Source organism: Gadus morhua, chromosome 8 (assembly GCF_902167405.1).
Source record: "Gadus morhua chromosome 8, gadMor3.0, whole genome shotgun sequence".
Classification (NCBI taxonomy): domain Eukaryota; kingdom Metazoa; phylum Chordata; class Actinopteri; order Gadiformes; family Gadidae; genus Gadus; species Gadus morhua.
In genome coordinates, this window is record NC_044055.1 from 17,650,295 (window position 1) to 17,676,962 (window position 26,668).

Sequence of the window (26,668 nt, forward strand, 5' to 3'; positions counted from 1 at the left end):
CACAGACCCACACATACTGGCATATGGCACTGATTGAGCCTGACGGTTTCATAGCTACAGCCAGATTCGATTTCATGTAATAGAGTGAACAAACGCAAATTGTGCCAAATTCAGTATCAAGGGACACCCACAATCACACACACACACATAGCTTTATTAGTGCTGTTGGCCATACATAACTATGGATGGCTTATTCCTACACCAACAGCATACTGATAATCTATGGTCCAATAATTATGTCTCTCTTATCTATGGCCTCAAAGAAACTAAATAACTATACGAGTTTACGCTTACGGCTTTGCATTAAACCATTATGCCCATTCATTAAATATTCATCCAGACTTCTAGACAACTGTGTGTGCTAAAAGGGTAGAAGGTTTATCAGGCGTGTGCTCCACGAGGTACAAGGTTTTATTAACAGCTGATTAATACCTACTTCTGTGGCATTAAAGGGGACAAATTGTGCAATTAAGATGCCAAACGATCGACTGTCTGTGGCCGTCTCTACCAGATAATTCTTTGATTGCTCTGTGTTTTGAAACGGACCACTCCTTTATCACGGCACAGCGCGTTTCAGAGCGAGAACCTGACAGGCAGTAATTATCTATTCAAATATGAACCTGATCTAATCTAATCTATTTTAATCTCATCTAATCTAATCAAACCAACTCTAATCTGTCTTAATCCGACGCGCAGGGGGGGGGGGTGAGAAGGCTGCAGATACAGGGGCTGTGGACCCGGTGGCTGGAACATGCTCTGCGGGCTCCTGTTGGAGCGTTCACACCCTCTCCTCCATCTCCCTCCGTCTCCCACCAAGCTGTTGCTCTGTGTCTAAGGACGCTCCCTCCCTCCTCCTCCATCTCCTCTTTTGTATCTTTGTTTCTTTGCTGGCACCGGCCTCTTTACCCTCTCTCTCTTACCAGTTAGTTTGTTTGGTTTATTTCCGTTCCTTCATTCACTCTTTTTTTTCATTCCTCTGTTCGTTCATTTAGTTTCGTTCATTCTTTATTTCGGTCTTTCTTAATTTCTTCCTTTCTTTCTCCTAAACTGGGTTTCCTCTTCTGTGCCGCTTCCCCAAGTGTCCTTAAGCTGCAACCTCCCTTCCTCACTTTCTTTCGCTTCGTCGCTTTCTCTCTTTATGTTCTTATGTTCCTTGCTTCCTCCATCTGCTTAACACCCCCCCCCCCCCCCCCCCCCCTCCTCAAAGTCTTCCATCCAAATACAAAATCACACACACTATAAGCGCCCTGTACAGATGGACGGAGGCCAGGCTGTGCTTCTCGCAGTGTGTAACAGGGTTTGTATACACAGGAGCCGGTGTTGAATTCAATCCAATCACCCATATGATCAATGGACCCTTTTTTCAGGTCGTAAAACTGTTGGTGTGCTTGAAATTATTCCGCAGCCCATCTCGTGAGAACCTTTCTGTGATTCACCGCAGTCTGACGGCTGGTTGTGTAGCGTTAGACGTGGTTTACCGCACAGCCTTAAGCACGCCAAAGAGGGTGGTGACAAATAAAGGTGGTACCACAGTGAAACTGGTCCCCTGGAAACACACTAGGGCTAGCAATATAAGTTTATGCATTTTATGAAATCTGAAACAAAGTGTACTTCGCATATACTGTACATTACGTTTATTTTTCAAAAGTCTCTGTTTTGCAGTTTCCGGTAGTTTTTATATTATACTTTGTCCATCGGTAGCTTTGTTGTTTAACTAATGTATGAGCTGACTGAAGTATTGATTTCTTCCTCCTGGCATGTTAGCTCTACATGCACGTGGGTTATCCCTTTGCTCTCCTCGTACCTCTCTCCACATGTTACATGTGTTTGACCTCTCAAGCGTGATGATTCGATTGAACTTTTGTGTATCGCGCTGTAAGTAGATCTCAACTTTCTGCCTCGTTGGATTTTAATGGACACACACGCAAACAAACCCACAAATGCATGTTTGCAATCACACACACAAACACACACACACACACACTGACACTGACACTGACACTGACACAGCCACACTCACAAACACACATACAGAAACACAGTGCACAGCCTTCCATGCTTGAATGCAGTCTTTGATAATCACTAATTATTGTGTGCGGCCAGCAATACAAGCACGCTGCTTCAGAGAGAGAGCGGGAAGGAGGAGAGCTGCAGGAACCACAGTGAAGGAGCAATGAAGTGAGAAGTAGAGATGGTGGATTAGAAAGGACAGAATGAGACAAAGACAGAGAGAGATAGAGGGGGTGTTGGGGAGAGGAGCGAGTTTTGCAATTAGGTAGCTGGCTGCCTCAGGTTGTTCGATGGGTAGTTTTGTCTTTCTCACTTATAACTGAAATCTCTTCTTTCTTCCCCGCAATGCTATGCCTTCTCTCTCTCTCTTGATCTGTCCTTTTGTCTCTCCATCTCCCTATCTCTCTCCCTCTCTCTCTCAGTTAATTTCAAGACTAGAATAAGCAATGATGGGCAATATTTGGGCAGTTGTATAGATTAGAGATAGAGAGAGAGCAATGAGACTCTGGAAGTCTCCATCGTCAAAAGGCAGAGTCAGTGAAAGGCATTGGTCAGACTCTTTCTTCTCTGTTCTTTCTGTCTCCTACTGCACTCTTGTGTCTTCACTTTTTTTCCTGATATTGTTCTCTATTCCCCCATCATTTGTGTTCATAAACATCATGTGACTCAGAACATGAACCATGAAGCCTTTCTCATGTTGTTGCGTCATTGAAGTGGTGTGACTGATGTCCAAGTCACTGACCCTACAGAAAGATGTACATTCTTTTTTTACCCAGCAAACCCTGTTGGGTTCGTGTCATCTGTGTCTCCTGGGAAACGCTGCGAGAGAGAGAGAGAGAGAGAGAGAGAGAGAGAGAGAGAGAGAGAGAGAGAGAGAGAGAGAGAGAGAGAGAGAGAGAGAGAGAGAGAGAGAGAGAGAGAGAGAGAGAGAGAGAGAGAGAGAGAGAGAGAGAGAGAGAGAGAGAGAGAATGAATATGTGCAGAAACCAGAGAGGTAAAGATACGGGTAATGCTAATAAACACTCCAACAAACAAGTCTCCATCCTTCGTAAATCCAATATGCAAATGAATCAGCGGAGTTTCGTGCATGTGTGCATACGTGTGTTTCTTCTTACGTGGGTGCATGTGTGACACACAAGTGTCTGTGGCTTCACCTCGGTGTGAAGGAGTCGGCCGCGGCAGGCCGGAGATTAAGATGTCATTGATTATGTCTCACCCCGGAGAAGGATTAAACTCCTAGCTTCCTCGGGAGGGTGGTCTCCGGTGGGCCGCAGCTCTGTCCAGACACTCACCACTGAAGAGGGATATCTCAGGTTTCACCGAGCAAAACACTGCCACCTTATTGTAATGTGTTTTTCCATTTTTACTTTCCGAGGAACAGTACCGCACGGACGTGTGTGTGTCGCAGCGTGACGCCACAATAATCGACACCTGGCAGCAAACCTGTAGCTGACCAAACCAGAAGATCCTGTTCTCCACGTCGGAACTCATAAATAGCAACCATGACAACAGCGTTACTGCACCGACCAGGCTTGGATGTGGCACACACAGGCCAGGGCTTTGATTCCCAGTGGAGCCCTCCTCGGTGGAACTAAGTGCACTCCCCTTGCTGTGGGGTTTGTCTAGCACCGGCCACTAAAAGCTAGCCGCACATTAGAACACAGCTTTTTTTTTCTTATTTTGCAATTCAGTACCTTTTTAATAGACGGGTTGTAAAAGCAGTTTTTTTCTCTATTGTGTGTACTATATTTAGATTTAATATTATGAATATATAAATAAATCTATATTTCCTTTTGCGGGGTAATTAATCGTAAGATTATAAGCAATAGTCTGTGAATTCTAAAGGCTTGATTCATTCATTCTTCTATAACTAGGGTCTGTATTTAATATTCAAGTGTTTATCCATCGGTCTATTAGGGGCAAGCTGAAGGAGACAGACTAGTGAAAGGCAACTTAATTCCAGGTCCAGACCAGAGCTCACCCTATGAAGGATCGTCGCTCTTCATCCTAACTCACCCTGTTGTCCACAGAGTGCATGGACGAGAGAGATTGTACAGGAACAGGCAGGGGGAAGAGAGATCGAGAGGAAGAGAGTTTCTTACCCCTCCTACGTTGCTGTTCTATCTGTTAGACAGACACACAGACAGAAACCCAACAGGACGGATGAAACGTGTAGCTCCCTGAGCTGATCCTAGCCCGATAGGACTGGTGGTGGATGGTGGTCCGAAGGGGTCTGTTTCAGATTCAGACCCCGTGGCTTGATGGAGACATTATGCATTATGAACATGTTAACCTCGTTGGCATCGACCACAGCGTGGCGCGGTGATGATGGGTGGGGCCTGGGCTGCTCCACACATCAACTCACACATCAATGCTAACTGGGTTATTAGCTCCTGAATACTCCTTGACTCTGTCTTTCTGCCCTCCGACGCCCACATGCACGCAGACACACACAAGCACACACACAAGCACTCACACACACACAAGCACACACACTTGCTTATGAAATACACTGCACACACATTGTTTACTTGTGATGAGGAATGCACATTTTATTGAAGCTAAGACCTTCGTCATCGACTAAATCTCTTCAGTCAGGCTCCTCTTCATTGTTGTTTCCAGTAAAGAGGAGATGTATCATGTTTGCTTTAGCAAGCTCACCGGCCCTGGGAAGTCATGGACAATTTGATGTATCAATTATAAGGTGACGTGTTAGTAGACACATGGAGCCCTAATCTTCACTCTTTTAAGAGAGCTTGTTTCTATAATACTGACCATGCTGCAATGAAGTCATTGTAGTTGAGGCCGGCTCAGTGTCTCAAACCACTACACACTACACACTGCACACCACACACTACACACTACACACTACATACGAAGGCGCTGCAACCTTGTGGTGACCCGGGTTCGATTCCCACCTGCGGCCCTCCTATGCTACAAGGCTTTCCGTCTCTCTTTCGAACCCACTTTGCTGTCAAGTATTCCCTGTCCCTATCCATAAAGCGAGGCAATCCCATAATAAAGATCCAAGCGTGCTAAAAGCTGTCATAGGTGTCATATACACAGTTCTATTCTAGCGCTTCTGTTTGTGTTAAAGCGCAGGATGATGAAATCTTTTAGACATCTTAAGCTAATAAAATACTTGACAACAGAAGGACTCATTAAAGCGATGGTGGATTTGCTATAATGGCAAACCGGCGCTTCCTGGTTTTGACAGCTGGGATGACATTTAATTGATCCCTTTCCAGATGTCTCATGGAGAACTTTATCACCAGTTACATATGTTGTGGAAAATGGAATGTACTTTTTACCGTGTTCACATTTGTCCTATATGTTTTTCTTACTACTTCTAAGTGTTAATCATAAAATGTATAAAAGATGCCCCGCTTATGTTGTAGTTTGAGGCTCAGGTTCAGTCCACGGCTGTAAACGTCTAGCATGCGGGGATGTTGTTAACCCCGCTACGAGATCTTTATGATCAGCACTAAGTACTTGGACAGCGCCAACATTTACCATCACATTCTGAAGTGTCAATGCATTACATTCAAAGACAGGGATATACAGGCATAGCACATCCACACTACAAACACACATGGGAACTTCGAAAACACACTCATAAACACATCTGGGCACTCTGAATTCCGCCGAGACTATGATAGATGTATGGCAGACCAACACATGGCGAGGTTTTTGCTTCTGAGCTGCATAATTACACTTCATGTTGTTGTGTTTCCTCTGACTAACTTCAAAGTCTGTGTTTTTATTTATCCCTTTTTTCTTCTTGAGGAATTTATATTTCTGTGAGGCCCTGTGCATCTCATTAAACACTGTGTTATGCAAAGCGGGTCCCCTCGGAACCATTATTTTCTCAAGCATCGCTTACATACACACACACATTTACTTTGATGCTTAAGTAACTCTCCCTCTGCCTCTTTGTCTGTGTCTCTGTCAGTGTCTCTCTCTGTCTTTGTCTCCCTCTCCATCCCTCTCCAGATCCTTCTCCTTCAATCCACTTCCCCAACCTCCACCCCTTAACTCCTTTCATCCACGTCCTATTCCTATTTATTCATTTACAATTATTTGGGTTCTTTTTCTCTCCTCTATACACTTTGTATTGTTCCTCTGCGGTTCCTCCGGCCCACCCACGCCCCTCCTCCCTCTCCTCTGACTCTTGGTTGATCTGTCAATCTCCCCTCTCTGCGTCCCCAGTGGGCCGTCTGCTGATAGAGTTCAGCTCCCAGATGACCATGGAGCGCGTGCAGAAGGAGAACCCCAACGTGACGGACGGCGGACGCTACACGCCCCCCGACTGTCGGCCCAGATGGAAGGTCTGTCTGTCTGTCTGTCTGTCTGTCTGTCTGTCTGTCTGTCTGTCCCTCCCTCCCTCTATTCGTCTATCTGGCTAACCGTCTGTCCGTCTATCTTGTCTGGCTGTCCTGCTCGCTGTCTGTCTGTCTACCCCTCCCTCTATTTTTCTATCTGTCCTACCATCCTACTCTCTTTCTGTCAGTCTGTCTGTCGGTCTGTCTATCTTTCTGTCCGACCCTCTATTTGTTTACCTTGCTTACTGTCTGTCTGTGTCTCTGTCTGTTTCCTTGTCTGTCCCTCTTTCTTGGTGTCTAGCAGTTTGTCTGGCTTGCTGTCTGTCTGTCTGTCCTTCTGGAAGGCTGTCTGGCTGTCTAGCTGTTTCTTCTGGTTCTCTGTTTATCTGGCTTCCTGTCTGGCTAGCCATCTGTCTGTCTGTCTAGTTGGCTGTCTAGCTGTCTAGTAGGTGTCCGTCTGCCTGTCCAATTGGCTCTCTGTTCCGTCTGGTTGGCTGTCTGCCTTTCTGTGTATGTTTCCCTCAGTTTGTCTGGCTGTCTGGATGTCTACCAGTGTAGGTATTGATTTTTGACCCCTAGGGGACGATCACACAGAGGCACGTCCCTAGAAGTATGTCACCAGCCAGACTGATGTTTTCTTCTGGTATGGCGAGCCCGCCGTCGCTTCTCTCTTGCGCAGAGAGAAGCACTTTTCGCGTATTTTAAGGCGTGCAAAAATGTTTAAATATGATCAACTTTTCAGCACAAGGCACATCAGTGTATAACTTGGCCTCGGCCGCTGATCAAATCAAGTATGAGACGGGCTTTGCTACTTCACCACTGACGTTTTGTTGCCACAGCAACAGCCAAACCACCCGACCGTTGGACAATGGCGAATGTGGATGCAAATGGTTTTTCCCCCGTCCTCACCCAGTAGCAAAGCAAACAAAGGCAAGACTTTGGAGTCTGATTGCATCCATTTATTTTCCTGCTAATCACATTTAATGGGCCGGTTGGGCACGCAACCCCTCTCCAGAGGCGCACCATTCAGTGGAGCCCGACACGCTCTGCCAAGGTGCCTTGTGTTTTTTGAACGGTCCGCGTATCTAGTGATGCGCCTCTTTGTGATCTCCCCTTTAGTCCATCAGATATTAGAAGTTTTATCGAATTGCGCATTTTGGTGTTTAAAACACTTCAGAATCAAAGCTTTTTGAAACGAAGTCAACGGGGAAGAGGGAAGTACTTGTTTTATCCGTGTGTGTGTGTGTTTGTGTGTGTGTGTGTGTGTGTGTGTGTGTGTGTGTGTGTGTGTGTGTGTGTGTGTGTGTGTGTGTGTGTGTGTGTGTGTGTGTGTGTGTGTGTGTGTAGGTGTGTGTGTGTGTGTGTGTGTCTGTGTGTGTTTGTCTCTGTGTGTGTTTGTCTCTGTGTGTGTGTGTGCGTCCATGCGTCTGTATGCGTGTGTGTGTGTGTGTGTGTGTAGGTGTGTGTTTGTATGCGTGTCTGCCTTTGCTTCTGACTGCATGTGTTTGTATGTGTGTTAAACCGTTCAATCACTTCCTGGGTCTGTGCCTGCTGCTGTTCCAGGTGGCCATCATCATTCCATTCCGTCACCGAGACAACCATCTGAAGTACTGGCTCCACTACCTGCACCCCATACTCAGACGACAGAAGATCCACTACGGCATCTACATCATCAACCAGGTAAACCAAGCCTGCCCTGTGTCAGTTATTCTCTCTCTCTCTCTCTCTCTCTCTCTCTCTCTCTCTCTCTCTCTCTCTCTCTCTCTCTCTCTCTCTCTCTCCCTCTGTCTCCCTCTGTCTCTCTCTCTCTTTCTCTCGACCCTATGTTGTGACTCTACCTCTCTACCGCTCTGTTTTTCTCCCTAGTGTATGTCAGTGAATCCAAGTGGCCTCCATGTAACCCTGTTTTTCTGACAGCTGAAGTCTGTAATGTACTGACACTTCTGTCTCCGGTCCCTTTTTCTTGGGGACCTGATCTGGGTTTGGATTTCACAGTACAATAGATTTCCCAGTGTTCCACTTGAAATGCACGTTTATAAGCAGTGTACTGTTTTCAATGTATGTGTACGTCTGGTGAATTCATGTGTTTGTTTGCTATGCAAGATAATGTGTGTGTGTGTGTGTGTGTGTGTGTGTGTGTGTGTGTGTGTGTGTGTGTGTGTGTGAGTCAAGGTGCTTTAATGCACTATGGGATTCGGGTGGTGTTTTGTGTTTTCCTGGGAACCAGATGAATCTTGCTGGCTCACGTTTAATTTGCTATGCAGATAAGGGCTGGTTCCACTCCCATGCAAAGGGATTTCTGTCCGGTACAAGATAGACCGACCAATCACAACCGTTTATCTACAATGAGTCTGGATAAATACGATGAGGGTGCCATAGAGAGAGGCATTTTCAACACCAACAAAGACTTCTGATGTAGAACGGTTTGTTGATTCCGCTGTCGAGACAGGTTTAAACGACAGTATATTCTCACTAAATGAAGAACAAACGACTGAACTTGAGGCTTTGGTTGAGAAGCAGATGTCTTTTTTGTGTCCAGATGCATGTCGCACTGGGCCTGTTGGTGACGCCCCTTGGAAATTGAAAATGAACAGAGAGGTTCCAGACTAATTGCAGTTTGCAATTCGTCTGGCGATGCCAGGCTAGTTTTTTGGATGTGTACTTTACTCTGCTATTGGAGTTGCGTGTACATAACTGCTGTGCTGGTATTGTTTGTTGTTGTTGGTGTGTGTGTTTGTGGGTGTGAGATATATACTCTTTTATAGGATGTAAATGTGTATGTGTGTGTGTTTGTGTGTGTGTGTGTGTGTGTGTGCTGTTGAGCAAATGTTTTTGTGTGTCAGTGTACAGACACGCTTTTTTATTGTGTTGTAATGTGTGTAATGTAAAGTCATGTGAATGAGCACGTGTTTGTGATCTTTGAGATACGATATGGGTATGTGTGTGCATTACTGTGCTGGTGAACCAGTGTGTGTGTGTCTGTTATTGGATGTAAGTGTGTTTGTACATAACTGTTAAATGTGTGTGTGTGTGTGTGTGTGTGTGTGTGTGTGTGTGTGTGTGTGTGTGTCTGTGTGTGTGTGTGTGTGTGTGTGTGTGTGTGTGTGTGTGTGTGTGTGTGTGTGTGTGAGTTCATTTCTCTGCCATCATTGGTAATGAGCTCTTCTCGGTGCCCTTTCAGTCCCTTGTGGCCCGTGAGCCACAGCTTAATCGCTCCCCCCACGGATCAGACCTTTGGTTCCGCCTGCTCCAGGGTCCCCCACTTCTGATATGGTTATGTTCCAATATTTAACTCGCTCTCTCCCTTTCGCTCGCTCTCTATATCTCCGTTGCTCCTTCTCTTCCCTCTTTCTTGCTCTCTATCTATCCTTCTCCCCTTCTTGCTCCCTCTCTCACTATCTTGCTCTTTTTTCCCCCTCTCTCTCTATCACCCCCTCTTTATTTCCATATCTCTGTCCCTCTCTTTTTATCGCTGCCTCTTTCCCCCCCCCCTCTCTCTCTCTCCTTTTCACTTGCTTTCTCTCTCCACCTCTCTCCATCACTCTCTCTCTTGCTCTCTACCTTGTTCTCTCTATCATTTGCTCTCTCTTCTCTCCACCTTTATGTATAAAACCATCCACTAGCAGCTCTCAGAGCATGGTGATTTGCATTTCAATTGCAAAACCATAATCCAGTTTATGTGCAACGTGAGGTATGATGAGGATGAACCTATAAAAGATAATGAATTTGCCAGAGATTATAGTTTATAGGGCCCAACAATGGCCACACAAATAAGTTGTGATTATTTTCCTTATGACAGGACATAGTTTTTTCCTTCCAGTTAAAAGGGAGCTTTAGATAATTGAATTTACATATTTGTCTTTTCTCGCATATGTATGTGTAGGGTTTTTATATTGGCTACTATGTGCAGCTCTAATAAGGCCCAATCCCATTTCTACCCCTTACCCCTTCCCCTTACCCCTTCAAAACAAGGGGGAGGGGTAAAGGGAAGGGGTAAGGGGTAGAAATGGGATTGGACCTTACTGCATCTTTGGGTCAAGTGTGTTGGAGTCCTTCTGGTTGAGCTCTTCATTTGCACGGAGCAATGTCAATCAAAAAGGGATAAGCAAGCAAAACTGAACGCAAGATATATTAAAAAGTTGAAAAGCGCACACCTTTTTCATTGTGCTGAAGGAAAAATTTCGATTTTTTTTGAGTGTGCTTAAGCATTGAGTAGTGTAGCGCCATTTAAACAATAGCCAACGTCATGCACCCCTTACCTCTGACTTTATGTCATTTTTTCGTCTGGACCAAAATGTGGCCTTGTAGAAGAAATCCTTTACCTCAGTTGAAATGTCAACAGCCGCTGTTCCTACATTGGTTCGGAGGGCTACGTTATGCAGTCAGTTATGTTCCTGTCTTCTAAACTAGTGACAAAGTGTTTGTCTTGCACACTCTCTGTGGTACTGTCAAACAGATTTTGAATCACACCAGCGGACAGGCCTGGCGGCCCACATAAAGGGCAGCTCCGCCTCAGTCTGTCCATAAAAGAGGCTGCCTCGCACTGTCCTCTGAAGTTCTGACTTTATCTTCCTCCTTTTCCGTCGTATCATATGAATGTTGAAGAACATAAAGGAGGATGTCCTTATATGTATAGAAATGCTTCCCCTCAGTGCTGTCTCTCTTGTCATCCATGTATGGATCACATTTGTGCTTGGCTTAATATTTCTGTTCATACTAAATATTTTAATAGCTTTGCATTGTTGGAATTTGAAAGCACCCCGCAGATCAAGTTTCCAGATCTAAAGTAACAATGCTGTTGATCACAGTCGACTTGGCTTCCAACAATACGTCTTCATTGTACCTTCAGGGGATTCAGACTCATCACCCTTACACTGTCCGATTGACATTACCTCCACTCCATACGCTCATTCATAATAATAACTGTTAGGGCCACCCTTACAACACGGCTCGCGATCCGGCGGCCCGCAACGTATTAAGAATACATAGACCAAAGTTCCCGATCACAATGATGATGACGTTTATTTCACAGAACTTCCAACAAAAGGACACTGATTAAAGAAACAAAAAGGGGTGGACGAAGCCTGGGCCAGCCACGCATTGGGCCGTCCAAGCCAGCACTTCCTCCCTACAGTTCCCATCCTCCGCTACATAAAACAAATGCGAAAAAACAATAGCAGTCCTCCAAGCAGGATTCAAAGGCAGCTCGGGCCAACGTGAAGACGCCAGAATGAGAGACCCCCAATCGGGAGCACAGGCCACGCCTTAAGTAGTCGTAGATCCACCCCCAGGAATCGGGAACACCTGCGAGGACAGAAGAGAATAGAGCGGGTGGAACAAGAAGAAAAAGGGGAGGCGCGTAACAATAACCAAGAATGTACGTGTACCCATTGGACGTGTGCGGCGTACAACGCAGATCTGCTCTCCTGACAGTGTCTGCAGACGAGCGGGAGGAATCCGGGACAGGTTCAGCTGGTTCAGCAGACGGAGCGAACCACTAAAGTGTGTGTTCAGGCGGGGCGGACAGGGAGACCCGGGGGTTGGCGGAGACAGGGGGGGGAGGGGGGAGAGGGAGCGAGGCCGAGCAGATGCAGGAACCAAAGCTTAAGCGAGTGGAAAAACAAACCGACCCGAGCGACAGTAGTGCAATTTTGAGGAGGCTCCGGCATGATCGGCCGCTTAAACCTTTCCTTCCTGAGGCCGCCTGAGGGGATACTGGGCGGAGTATGGGGCGTTGTTCACATCGCGCTCGCTCGAGTGTCTCATACTGGGTGTGGGGGGGGGGGCTTTCCCACGTAGCGGTGGTGACAGTGGTGCGTGCCCTTTAATGTCTTGTCTTTATGTTCCTGTAGCAGGGTTAGATGACGAACACACAGTGCACGCACACATACACAATATAAGAGTAACCCCAATAGAGGTTTATCACACGACACTCGGGTCAGAGTACAACGGCTCCGAGGAAGCGGAAACATCTGGGGAATGAACGGTGCCAGAGGTCGAGGACACCTTTCTCAACGTATCCATTCCAATAGTCTCCTCCGACAAAGGGCGCTGTGTCGTTCCCTCTGAGGATTTGTACCTCTCTTTGAAAGTTGTTATTCTTCCAGCCAACGATACAGAAGCAGAGCGACAAGGGGAAGGGGGGAAATGTAGGCAGGGCCTTTTTGACATTGGCTCAGAAGAGTGAGGGGAGCCCGCAAGCACTGAGGCTACCTCTTTGTGTGTCCACCCCCTCCTGCCAGGGACCAGAGCCAAGGTTTGGCTGTTGGCTGTCAGCTCGTCATGTCAACTGGAGACCTGCCCAGAGACACAGGGAGGACAGTCAGATAGAGACAGACAGACAGACAGACAGACAGACAGACAGACAGACAGACAGACAGACAGACAGACAGACAGACAGACAGACAGACAGACAGGTGTTCAAGAGGAAAAGGGGATTGAAGGGAGAGGGAAGGGCATATGAAGAGTGTAAGGAAGAAAAAGAACGAAATACTGAAAGAAAGAAAAACTAATAAAACAGGGAGAGTTGAAGTTAGTTGAATGAAAGAGGAAGGTATAACGGGAGTATGAATGAAAGATATTTATTGAATTGTTTGTTTTTTACCATGTAGAGGTCAAAGTTAAATTGAAGTGAAACCTTGAAATGCATTCAAATTCAACAGATAACTGTTGATAACACTGAATGTGTCCCTAGTCAGTCAATTTCAATGTATTATCCATGTATTTTCATGCAGGGTTAGTTGGGGTCACTTATATTTGATTCGTGAAAGACCTCTTTCTCCAGTTGACAGATAAATGGGACAGTTCATGTTCTATTGGTTCACACTTGATTTAAGCGGGTAGGCTAAATAAAAATACACATGACCATCTCGCTATCTTTAGCAATAGCACTACCGAGCGTTGTGGAAAAAATTAAACATTGTAGGGGTGTCCTCACTATAGTCTTATCTGATTCGTCAGACCAGACCCATCTTCGACTGATCGTCCAATCATATATGATATTTTTTCTAACATATGCAGCTCAATGATGCCTAAAGTGACTGACCGCCACCACAAACAAATGTACTTTTAACAATATGACCACAATTGTAATTTGACAGTAAAGATAGGCACCTATTAGCCTTATATATTATACTATGGACTAATATAATATACTGCAATTAATATAATAATTCTTTGAAATCAAACTGATAACGCACAGTATTTATATCCAATCATGCATAGATAAGGAGAATGTAGAATACTGCCCATTTCAATTTAGGAGAATGAATGAATGAAAGTATTAATATGTGTTGAAAGCAATCCAATCATTTTATTTGGGTGAATGAAATGGTTCGATGGCTTATTGGATCTTTGGAGGCCCGCGACAGCTGCAGATTACAGATTTGTGGCTAATTTTTTCAGATCATTTGATTTATTTATCATTAAAACAACTTTTTAAATCTTGACAAAAAAAAGCTTCTAAACTAAATAGCTTACCCTAGCTTTAATGTTATATATAATTAATAATATATATCCATCAAACCCAAGTTATAACTAATCCCATCCATCCTACCATAAACGTCCCCTTCTTCCACACTGCTCAGACAAACCCCAAACGTTTAATGCTTGGATTGCATTGTATAGAGTTCATTTTGCACTTTTATGGAAATGGAAAAAATGTGATTGCAGTAAAAGTAAAAAGTAACCCTTGACATTAAAGGTACAGAAAAGATTCAGCGTTCTACCAATATATTTGCAATTGTTTGTGAAGCCAAACCATGGGAAGGTTACACACTCTTTCAACAAAAATGCTTTCGTACACGGCAAAAAGTTTTTTTTTTCATATCTCCATCCACTGCTTCTTTTATCTGAAGCGTAGTGGCTTTTGACAAAATAATATGTAAAAGGATGTTGCACACTAACCTTTTCTGGGCTCTCTGCAGTCTGCTGCTGCTCATTATTCATACTGCTGTAATGAGGTTTTCAGACACTGTTTAGAAAGACTAGGCTGATAAAATACCAACCTCAGAAGCAAGTCATGAAATAATAATAAGCAATTCAAATGATCCGTTCATATTTCTCACCTATACTGATCTCACGTCTAATGGCCTGACCCAAGTGTTGAATTAGATTAGTACAGTTAGAGGCGATGGCATGTTCGTTTCTGAACATAGTGTATACAAAGAGATGTTATTTCCTATCCCTGTTTACTGTGGCTTGGGTTCTGCATTGATTAGATATTCCCTACTGAACTGAACTGAACAAAGCCCTCTTTGTTATAACAGCCATTATTTTCCTATCACGTAGTGAAAGAGGTCAGTCCCCTAGAAAGATATCTAGGCATATATAGGCATAAACCTATTTTATAACTTTCTCTCCCTCACCCATGTCCATTGCTCTAGCACCCTCGCTCTCGCTCTCTCTCTCGTTCACTCGCTCTCTGTCTCCCCGCCCATGTCTCTCTCTCATTATACCGTGCTGCAAGTCTCTTTTATGATGTTAATCTTCTGCAATCACAAATCGACTATGAGCGGGAAAAGACAAAATGCCTGCTGTTGACCGTGGAAGAGAATATTGATCTCTTGATTAGCCACAACTCCCTTGCTCTCTCTCTCTCCCTTTCATTCTTTCTCTCTCTATCTCTCTATCTCTATCTTTCTCCCTTCGCCTTCCGTTCCTTATTTCTGCCCGTTTTTTGGTGGAATAAAGTAATGGCCTCATTTGTGGCCCCAGAGCCGGTCTGGTGTGAGGTGCAAAGTGGTGGATGTTGCCAGCCGGTTGTTTGTGATGAATTATAGATTCTGAATCTTCTATTCTTCTCCCCTACCGGTTTTCCACTCTTTTCTTCCCCGCTCTTCATGCCCTCTCCACTCCTGTCATCTCCTCGCTCCTCTCGTCTCGTCTCCGTGTCACTCCTCGTCGCTCCCTGCTCCCCTCACCTCATTTGCGTCCTCATCCCCTCCATTATGCGCCGCCCAGACTCCCTCTTTTGTTTGCACGCCCTCATCACATCCCCTGTGGAAGACGGCAGCAGGTAGAGAGAGCAGGGGCTGCCTCGCCTCCTAGAAACAGGCAGTGTGTGCTCGACTGCTTATCGTCTTAACGTATGCAGTCAATTGGAGTCTTACAAAGTGTGTAATTCGATGGAACACACAGGCAATACTGCACTCACTTTGAAGTTGGCGTCTACTAATCAATGGTTTCACTTACAGAATGAGTTTCTGCAAGTGCAATGCAAAAAAAAAAGAATATGTAATAATATGATGCTCTATATTTTGGCTAGCTTCATGCTATAGCCTACCTAAGCATGCCCATCTAGTACTAGCTCTATAGCATTGCCCTGGCTTTCCAGCATGGAATGCTAGCTCTGTGGCATAGCCCTGGCTCTTTAGCATGCATAGGTAATGCTAGCTCTATAGTATTGCCCTGGCTCTAAAGCATGCATGGGTAATACTAGCTATGTGGTATAGCTCTGGCTCTATTGCATGTAGCTCTACCGCTATTGTACAATACATTTCTACAAGCAGTAGCACGGTCGATGGTTAAATACTTTCTTAAGCTATGTCGTGGCAGAAGATGGAAGCAACAGTTTGTATGTATTGGGAAGGTGCTTCCTCTGTGATAGCTTTCCTGGCTGAAAGCATTATCGTTGGCTTAATAGCATCTTGGATTATTATTATTACTCTGTAATACTGCGGCTCCATCGTAGCATAATCGTTCGTTTGAGGGGCCGTTGCACACACACACACACACACACACACACACACACACACACACACACACACACACACACACACACACACACACACACACACACACACACACACACACAAGCAGACAACTAAGTCTTTATAATTTAGCATGGCACCATTTGTCATGAAGGAATCCAAGCATATTAGCTGTGCGTCTTTCCTTGAATAAAGGGCAAAAGTCATTGGATGCGTAGTGCCACGTGGAATTGACATTTAAGTGTTGCATAATTTAATGGAATTTTCCCCCCCTTGGATTTGGATTCACTTAATCATGCGTTAACGGCATTAAGAGTTTATGAGGGAATATATTCTTTATTTAGCTATGTTCCGACCATTCCATTGCATTAAATTCATGTTGTTAAGGACAGAATATGTTTTTAACATCCGCATCTTGGACTTTGGATGGTCTCCATTTAAATATTTGTCGGCAGCAACATTGAGAGTTGTTGAGTGTGTTGTCGTCGGTTAAGCGGTTTTCTTCCTTTCCCATGAGACATTGCCGTTGTTCACAGCGCAGCATTGGACCCCTTCACCCCGTTTGTTTTGCCGCCTTCGATCCGGCGTACACAATGGCGTGATCCCAGGGCGGCCGCGTCTCCTCTCCACTCGTCCCTGTGGTTCAGAGGCTCGGCCTGCAGGTGACCTGGACGGTTCTTCCGGGTCACAACGCGTGGTCCGGACCCTTCCGGCCACGTGGATCATCTTCTTGTTGCTATGTAGTGTGATTCAGTGTGTGTAATTCAGTTATATGTTGTTCAAATATTCCAAAAACAAGCCATGCCCTTACCCAGCCGAGCTTAATCATAACAACGCTCTCGGCTTCCTTATTCTAATGATGGATGTTGTTTTTGTTGCACTCAATCAAAGGCTCGTTCCCGCATGTTTTGAATTAATTGGGTTAATAGGCTTGTTTTTTTGTGCCCAGCAACAGTTTTAGGTCAAGTTTACAAATCAAGCCTGATTAACTGAATTCAATGTCCATTTATTAAATCCTTCCCAAATGCATCTCCACTGGTAAAAGCCATTTAAAAAAAACTCCCGTTTGCACCTCCCACATTTACTCATGGTGTCCTCAATATATCTCAAGTGGGTGCGGATGCAATCAAGAACTGCTCTCCAGTTACTTTGAGTGGTTCCCCAATCATTGTTTCCATACTAGTGCCCCAACCGAGATTTAAACTTTCAAACTCAATTCAACTTTAAATAAAAAAAATGCTGTCTGAGTTGAGTTGTGCGACCCACACAAGATGGATTCCATGGCTCTGGCTGTGATCACTCTGCCCCTGTGTGGACCTTAATGTGACGCCATCGACCCAAAACCCAGAATGCTATGTTTCCTCCGCACCTTCTAAAGGAGCACACGGCTCCATATATCACGGAGACGTAGGCTGGGTGACGCCTGCTGCAGTATATAATAGATAGAGGGGCTTCCACAGCCATTTAAATGCAAAGCTCTTATACAGTTTAAAGAGATGACGTTCCGGCGTTATCTCTTTAAACTGTATAAGAGCCGTTGGGTCAGGCTGCCAAAGGCTAACAGCTAGCTGGATGCAGGGGGTCTATATCACTTGGCTTGGAGATGAACTAGGTAGCAATATCCGCAATGCCGCGGGTGATGGTGGTGGTAGATCCATCACCTTGGTATTGATGTCTGAGTGCAGAGAAATCACCTCTAGTGAGCCTCAGAGTTAAAGAGCTGCTCTTTTTCTGGTTTACTTCCCCGCTCTTCCCCGTGGCACAGGAGTGTCTCCCCCTCTGCAGAGATGTTGGGGTTTGCCGTTCTCCCCTATGTTTTGTTGTCCTATTACTTTCCTAATTGCATTAGGAAAGTAATCATCCCAAGCCTGTGGTTGCTGCTCGCTCCTTTGGTAACGCATAATGGTGTTACACAGGACCACTGTGTAAAGCAGACCTGAATTATACTGTACACATTCGTGGGAAAGGGGATGTGTTATAAGAGAGAGAGGGAGGGAGGGAGGGAGGGAGGGAGAGAGAGAGAGAGAGAGAGAGAGAGAGAGAGAGAGAGAGAGAGAGAGAGAGAGAGAGAGAGAGAGAGAGAGAGAGAGAGAGAGAGAGAGAGAGAGAGAGAGAGAGAGAGAGAGAGAGAGAGAGAGAGAGAGAGAGGGAGGGGGAGAGGGGGAGAGGGGGAGAGGGGGAGGGAGAGGGAGAGAGAGTGTAACAGGAGACATGGTTGGTTAAGATAGAGGAAGAGAGGGATAAACAGGGAGAGAGACAGAGATAGTTAACTATGTTAGCATTATAAATGTTAATGGAATTTTCACATGGGAGATGGAGAGAGAGAGGGAGAGAGAGAGAGAGAGAGGGAGAGAGAGGGAGAGAGAGGGAGAGAGAGAGAGAGAGGGAGAGGGGGAGAGGGGGAGAGAGAGAGAGAGAGAGAGAGAGAGAGAGAGAGAGAGAGAGAGAGAGAGAGAGAGAGAGAGAGAGAGAGAGAGAGAGAGAGAGAGAGAGAGAGAGTGTGAATGCAATCTAGGTAAATGTAGCCGGGCGCAGGCTCAGTGTGAGGCAGAGAGCGAACGTGAAGAGGGATCTGAGGGATTCCTGACGGGGAAGTTTAGAGCGGCGACAGCCTGGCGTCATCACCCCAGCGAGAGGACCTGTCGCCGACACGCAGGCCTCACATGCCGGCTAGCATCGTGACACAGACACGTTTCCTCTATGTTCGCATGACTGTGCTGTACTCCAAATTGTCAACATCCCCCCCCTCACAAAACCCCTTGACGCTCTCTCCCTCTCACTCTCCCCCCCCCTCCCCCCATCCCCAACATTTGCAATTCATCTTTTCTTTGCAGCTCAATGTTTACAGAAAGTGCACCCATGGCTTAATAGTAATAACGCTGCATGCGGCGGTAGGGATTACCAGCTGGGACGCCGGCGTGATGTAATACACGCTGTAGTGAGCCGTAAGGCAGGCAGAAATATAATGGGAGAAGGGAGAGGGCACAGTTATTGTACAGAAAATTGCTTCAAAATGGAGCCCATTTATCATGGTTTCTGTCTAATGGCTGCGGAGAGTGTCGTTGTGTGGAGTGGAGACGGGCTGCGGGGGGAAGGCGAGGCAGATAACAATAAAATCCTGTATCTTTGGATTCCTGTGTTATTAGAGACGGCTATTTGCAAGCCCATCCTACCTGCATGGTCTCCCTCTCTCCCCCTCTCTCTCTCTCCGTCTCTCCTCGGGCAGTGCTGGAACTCGGCTTATGGCGGGAAATTGCGAGACCATCACAGCAGAGGAACGTGTGTACCGTTCCTCAGAGCAGGAACCATCGCAGAAATAGAAGTGGCTAACTGAGTCTGCGTATGAAAGTATGAAAAAGTGTCTTGTTGAACACGGTAAAATATAGTTGTAGCTGAAGCATGTTATGATTAAAAATGCATTATAGATTTGTTTTGTCGTACACTGAGCTCGAAACGTCGATTAAAAAGTATCAAAATGCACTAGTTCCCTGAATTTAACAATCTCTACTAGTTAAGTCTGCGTCTTCCCTATCTTCCGTCTACTGCCCTTGAAACACGCAGAAAAGATAACAACTAAAATATTGAATTGCTCGGGCGGAAATGGCGACTCGTACACACTAGGTAGGCCTGGGATAAAGCCGCCCGCGCATGAAATCTGTGGGAAGCGGAACCAAAATCAATACCCGCAAAAGGTTTCTCCCGGAAAATTATAACTATCGATCTGGTGAAAGTGGATCTGGTATTGGTCTTGTCGAGGTCTTGGTAACAGGAAATGCGCTGGCCGTACTCAAGGGGGCCATGGTCCAATGTAAGCCGCCCATCTTATGTAGCCTGTAAACAACATTAGGGGAGGGCCAAGGGGGGGCGGGCTGTACGTCGCCCCCTGGTGGGCGACGTACAGCTCTGTGTGACTCCGCCCCTTATAGGTTTCCGTGTTCAGCATCCTCCCTCTCGCCGCTGAGCGTGTCAGGTGACACACCTTAACTATGTGGACACCTTGAACTTCAACAGATGTTTTTGATATCAGCTGATAGTTCCGAGCCTAGGCTTTCAGAATTCAAGCAGTCTGGTATCTTTAGTAAATATCATATTCCTCTTCACCAAGAGGAAAAGCCTCTTGGTGAAGAAAACACAAAACCATCCCATACAAATATGATTCATGTTTTTGCCTCATCGCTCAGCCATGTTTTTCTGTTGGTTGGATGAGTTAATGTTTTTATCCTTTTTATTTTGTTAGAACCTATGATGTCTGGAATTTGAGTCAGAAGTTTTAAGAAAATATGTTATTCCTTAAAATTGTAGCTTTTATCGTAGTGATTTTTGCTATTAGGAATACGCTAACTTTATCATCATTTGTCAACCATGCAAGGCAACAACGAGCTCGTCAGGAGCCCTTAGGGTTAGATGTCTTGCTTTTTACATCCTCAACGCTCAACTAGGGGGTGCCGGGCATTGAACTAGCAACCTTCCTGTTAAAAGTCAATCCGCTGTACCCTGAGCTGCTGCCGCCCCGTTATCTTCATATATACATCTAAAGAAGATGAGCAAGGTTGTTGCTTATGCCTCAGCTAAGCTTTGGATCACTACCAGAGTCCGAAATGTTGGTTTCGGACACTTTGGATGACAGCAGTCAAATGCAAATTATCACCAAGAATATATCAACCACACCCATTTTTAAAAGACTTGGAAGGTCAGCTTAACAACACAGCATTAACTCAATCCCTGAGAGATATCGAAAGTAAATTCGAAGGAGACACATTTCAGTACTTAACGTCCCACCATTGCCCCCCTGTTGTTTAGTCCTCTGAGATAAAGAGCTTGGCCATTGCTAAATATGCTCAGTGGAAGGAGAGCTTAGATTCAACGTTAGCCTTCTCCGTAGCCTATCGCTAACGCGCCCCCAACCTTCCATCATATCTGACCTTCTGTAATATGTGCTTATTCTCTTTTTTGCTTTAAAACAGAAAACGACAGCTTCTCTTATGCTTTAATTATAAGAAGACCTCGGGTCGATCGTATTACTGCAGGCATTTAATCTTGAAATGATTTATCTGTAACATTTAACGTTAAACTTTAACGTGCGAAATCCCACTTATCGGATTACTACATGCAACAACCTGACAATCAAAGAAATTAACATGGTTAAGAATGGGTACTAAATGCTAATTATACTTTATAGATATTTATCAATGTTATTAAACAAAAAACATGGTATAAAACTATAATCCACCCCTTTTTTGATTGGATATTTTGTTGACAACCTGTGTTCCGGGTTGAGACTGCATGTAACTTAGCCTGGCTCCGCCCGCCTAAGTACTTCCGCTCTATTTGAATTTCCCTTCAGTACTAGGTCTGGACCTGCTGTATGTAATTTGGTTTTCTGGTGCCGCCACAGCGGCCCCCAATCAGCGAACAGAGGGCGTGTCTGAGAACAATGACGATAAAGTCGTGCGCCAGTTTGAGTTGTTGTTGTAGGTCGGTAGTTGATTTACAATGTGCAATTTTTCCCTGATAAATTAAATTCGATGAACAAAACCTGCAGCTGTCGTTGACGGACATTTTCGTGCAGACGCCCAAGGTGTTTGGTTTGTGTACAACCTGCGCGTGATTCCCGGCGCATGACATTCGTCACAACCAAACGTTAGCGATTGGTTATGGCACATCCAGAGTGGCACTGGGCAGATCCAATCATTTTAAAATTCAACAGACACCCGCCTTCAAGTGAGTTAACGTTTGTCAATTGATTAGTTCCAGACTCTCTGTACAAATGAAATGAAATGAAGTGAAGTACGAGAGTCCGGTAGAACCAGGCTACATGTAACTAATATGTCTTTAGAGAATATTCCAGAAAGAGTGTAAACCAGCTCTGTTGAGTTATACTGATGATGGTAAAACCAAACTTGGGCAGTTGTCGGCTCAAAATAAACAAAGTCCAACCCATGATTATCCACAAAATCTAAAGAGACCTTGTTGTTGTTGATGTTGATGCCGTTGTCCTTCTAAGTTTTAGTTTTGCTCAATTAAATGACTTGTCTTCTGCGTTCAGCACCTAATTTGATATCTATATTTGTGGGAAGCTGAGTAGGGAGGTGTCAACATCCATGTAACTCGCCGGTTCCCCTATGCCGGCTGCAAAACAATGTCACACAGAGTAGTTGTGTGAGCTTTCAAGTTTTTTCAATGAAATGCAATGCTGCTTGTTTTCATTATTATTATTGTCAACGGCGTGATCTGGCACAGGAAGGCCCCGAGGAAACAAGAGATTCACAACAACAACATCAGTGTCCTGAATTAAATGTGTTGACACACGTAGCTACGTTGTGTACTCAAATGCATGTTGAAATGTGCTTCAGTTCAAACCTCATCGATGAGCTCATTAGTTATGTTCCGTGGGTTACTTGCAGTTCATCCGCGACATCAATTTCTCTGCAACCCCACACATGTTTTTATGAAAAAACAATCCATGCAGATACAAGTACGGGCAGATGGTTGCAAATTAACGATTCCACAATTGCGAGGTTGCCTCTTGATCGCAGTCCAAGAATCCCCCACGCAGGCGCCGGTGGGGAATGAATCTGTGGTGTACTTTCCACTTGATTAAATCTCACACACACACAAATACACTAATACACACACGCACGCACACTAATACACAAACACTAACACACACACACTAATGCTCGCACGCACGCATGCGCATACACACACACACACACCGACACTAATACACACACTAACACACACACAGGCATTCACCAGGTGTGAGAGCAGCTTGAAAACATAAGGGGTTGAATAACCCTGATGTTGTGCTTGTGAATTATTAATCCAATCAAATGGCAGACATTTCCATATCGCGCGTCTCTTTCCGGCAGCGGGGAAGTGCTCCAACCCAGGTCATGAGGCCGCTCGCCATTCTCTATCAGGGCAAACCATTTGTACCTTGATTACAGTTCTTCTTTAATTCCACACATTTGATCCCAGTCCATTTCACACTTAATGTGTCCCTCCACAGTTAAACAGAAATTTTGGACATAACCGCAATTGGCAATTATCGCTGCGGTGTCGGAATGTGCCGAATGGTGATGAACAGCGCACACAGGTTTAGCATAAAGTCTGACAGCTAGGCTATTTCTTGCTCACGGGCCAGTAAGAGGCTTTTTCTTTCTTTTTTTTAAGACTTTTATCGCTTAGGAATTAAGACAGCCTTTTTTTTTTTGATAGCCTCAAATGTCAAATGGCCTCCAATATCTTTTAAAAGTGGCAGTTAAGTCCTGCAGGACTTAATTTTGTACGCTAAGAATAATGAGCACGGAGGCGGAGGCGGACTGCAGTCAGAGCTGTGTGGCAACGTAGTCAAACCCCACAAAGAACCCACGTGAAGTTAGCGTTAGCGAACATAAAGCCAGAGCTTGACATGAGTGGAAAGAAATCATGACTATTAAAAGTAACAGTATCTTTAATGACCTGGTAGTGTTTAATCCATTCATTCATTGTTTCAATACCCATACACAATATTCTCTCTATCGTTGTTTCCTTTGTTCTGTCGTTCAGTCGTTCATTCATTCATTTGGCCCTTCTTGCCCTCTTTCATTATTTCTCTGTCTGCCCTTGCTTTTTGTTGTCTTTCTTTCTTCTAAAATATTACCATTCTTTTCTCTTTCTTTCCTTTGAGAATGGTTTCTTTTTTATCCTTCTGCCCTCCGTTCTTTCTTTCTTTCCTCCTCCCCCTCTCTCCTACTCTCAGTCATGTTGACAGCACAATTTAAGCTCCGGGGTTCCATCGACGCGCGTGCCTGCAACCACTGCTGACAGCTCCACTCCAAACCACGTGCTGCTACCGCGCTTCACTCAGTGTTCCTCCAGGAGCTTTCGCTTTGCCAACTGTACCCGCCAAACCGAAAAGATTCTCGCCACTCTCTCTCTCTCTCTCTCTCTCTCTCTCTCTCTCTCTCTGACTCTCTGACTCTCTCTCTCTCTCTCTCTCTCTCTCTCTCTCTCTCTCTCTCTCTCTCTCTCTCTCTCTCTCTCTCTCTCTCTCTCTCTCTCTGACTCTCTCCCTCTCTCTGACTCTCTCCCTCTCTCTCTCTCTCTCTCTCTTTCTCTCTCTCTCTCAGACTCTCTCTCTGACTCTCTCTCTGACTCTCTCTCTCTAGTTGAAGTACAATACACAGCCCCAGTCCTGTGCAGCCGCGTGTGGAGTGCCCTTGAAAGGAATTGAATCAGAAGGGGATGGGGGGGAGGCGGGTAGTCCCTTTGGCAGAACGGCACGTCAAACACACCAACAGAAGGAAATGTGTTTCTGCAGTCACGGGACTGAAATGCATCCAGAGCCGACCGGTTGGCCGGTGCTGCTGCGGCCCAGGAAGCAGGCACAGGGAGCGGGCCCAGACAGCTCAGAGAGCGAGGGTATGAAGGGGGCTCCATCCGGGGGTCCCCCCCCCCCCCCATCTCGCTCTGAGGCGGCTGTGGTGGATAAGCTACATTTGCTGTTTACATACACAGCTCCTCTTTTCAACAGCGTAATGTGAAAGACTCTCTGATTGATTTTAATCTGTTAAATATATATAAATACAATCTGGTACATTTTCAAGGATGGCTCAGCAGGCTGAATTAGACGTGTTTTATTTAAGGTTGTCCCTGCATTTGGAGAATGTTTTACAGCCTTTTTCAAGCTGGCAGGAAAGGCTGCATTTAATATAACATCTCACATCTCTAATTCCAGCCCATACAAATCCAGTGCCATTTGTTATTCTCTCTATTGCCTTTGTTGCAGGAGGTCTGGAATAGCATTGACATTTATAAAGATTGATATCCCTTTTCGTTCCTATTATGGGTTGAATAAGCTTACCGGTGAATGCAATTGGCACAAATGTCAGGAGTACATATAATCATAAGCCCTGCTCTTCATATGCTTGTCATGTTATACCTGACGGGTTCTTCTTATTGCATCGTGTTTCTGCCATGACCCAAATATGGTGGGATATGTTTTTCCTTATTATTTCTGCCTCATTATCCACCCCACACACACTCACACACTCACGAGTCACACCCCCTAATAATGTTTTTCCACAGACAAATACCTACACAAATCACCATCCAATGTGCCAACATTGGCACGCGTACACACACACACACACACACACACACACACACACACACACACACACACACACACACACACACACACGCATACAAACATGCTTATGCATCCACCCACACCACACACACGTGCATCCACCCACACAAAGTACACTTTGACACTCAAAAACACACACACACAGACACAAGAACATTTTGACACAAGCACACACGCACACAAACACACACAAGCACTTTTTTCACTCTCACGCACACACCCACACAGACACACACTTGTTGTGTGTGCAATAAGCTGACTGGCCACATCCTGGGCTTAGTGGCCTCATGGGTGTCGGTCCACTCAGCGCTGCATCCTTATCTGTTCACTGACTGCTCTCTGAACCCGCTGCTGAGTTGATGCAAGGGCAACAAGATATGGACCGTCATTTTATTAAAGGACATCATGCTAAGGGGCCACAAACCACTGCTTATTATCCCAAGGATGGGCAAACGATATCGTCAACAAATATCATCGTGTATCATCAGATCCGAATATCTTTACAGTAATACCAATGGCAGTAGTAAAGGGTTGGGTGGGGAAGAGAGAGAGAGAGAGAGAGAGAGAGAGAGAGAGAGAGAGAGAGAGAGAGAGAGAGAGAGAGAGAGAGAGAGAGAGAGAGAGAGAGAGAGAGAGAGAGAGAGAGAGAGAGAGAGAGAGAGAGAGACCTTCCTGCTGAGTATTTATCCACTCAGACTATAAGCATTCCCGTCATCTGTTAAACGGTGTCTCTCAGCTCCCCTTACGGTCCCAGCTGGGATGCGTTTATGACCCCTCGCCCTTCTGGAAAGCTATTGCGTGAGAGCGGAGCCCATAATTCACTCAACATGTGACTCTGTTAAACGCGGTTAAAACGTATCTGGAATGATGCAGCACTTTCAGACCTTTCCGTTGTAATGTAATTCCACAGAACATCACATCCCCCCCCCAACTCCCAGCCTGTGCACGGCAGATGAATTACAAACAGCCAGCTTTAGTGTCCCAATAGATCACGCTCGCTATCTCTTTAGACTACATCCACCGCTCATTTGTTTTGAAGAGTGTTGATTTATGTCGGCCGGCCCCCATAAGGACCTTATCTGCATCCAGCCAGCTAGCGATAGCAGGTAGCATGCTACGCTACATTTTTCACCGGACACGGAGGAGAGGGAAGAGAGCGAAAGAGCGATGGATAACGAAAGGGATACTACTTGAACTAATGCTGTTTTTTTTTTTTTAGAAACTAATTGGTATCCATGCCACATCGTGCTGTGTCATGAGTTCATTCACCCTGGCAAAGAGAGGAAGGGAAATAAATCCACCTGGAACAGAAGGCATTTCATACTTCATTTAAATGTAATATTACCTCCTTATCCTTGTCCATACAACCATATAACAGCAGGATCCTAATTACCTAGAAAATTAGAATAACCAAAAGTAGTTTAAGGTATAATATAAACTTAATTGCTTCCTCAGCTTTTATTATTATTCATTTAAGGTTAATGAAGATT

The 26,668-nt window shown here is 45.2% G+C and overlaps 1 protein-coding gene across 2 annotated transcripts in view; it reads left to right on the forward strand.

The window, feature by feature from the left end:
* b4galt2 (UDP-Gal:betaGlcNAc beta 1,4- galactosyltransferase, polypeptide 2) overlaps window positions 1–26,668 on the forward strand; it is a 106,195-nt gene that overhangs the window by 45,779 nt on the left and 33,748 nt on the right. For both annotated transcript variants that reach the window (XM_030362922.1, XM_030362923.1), the window contains exons 3-4: window positions 6,220–6,338; window positions 7,896–8,012. In XM_030362922.1, the coding sequence (XP_030218782.1) occupies window positions 6,220–6,338; window positions 7,896–8,012 (236 nt within the window). The remainder of the gene's footprint in view (window positions 1–6,219; window positions 6,339–7,895; window positions 8,013–26,668) is intronic.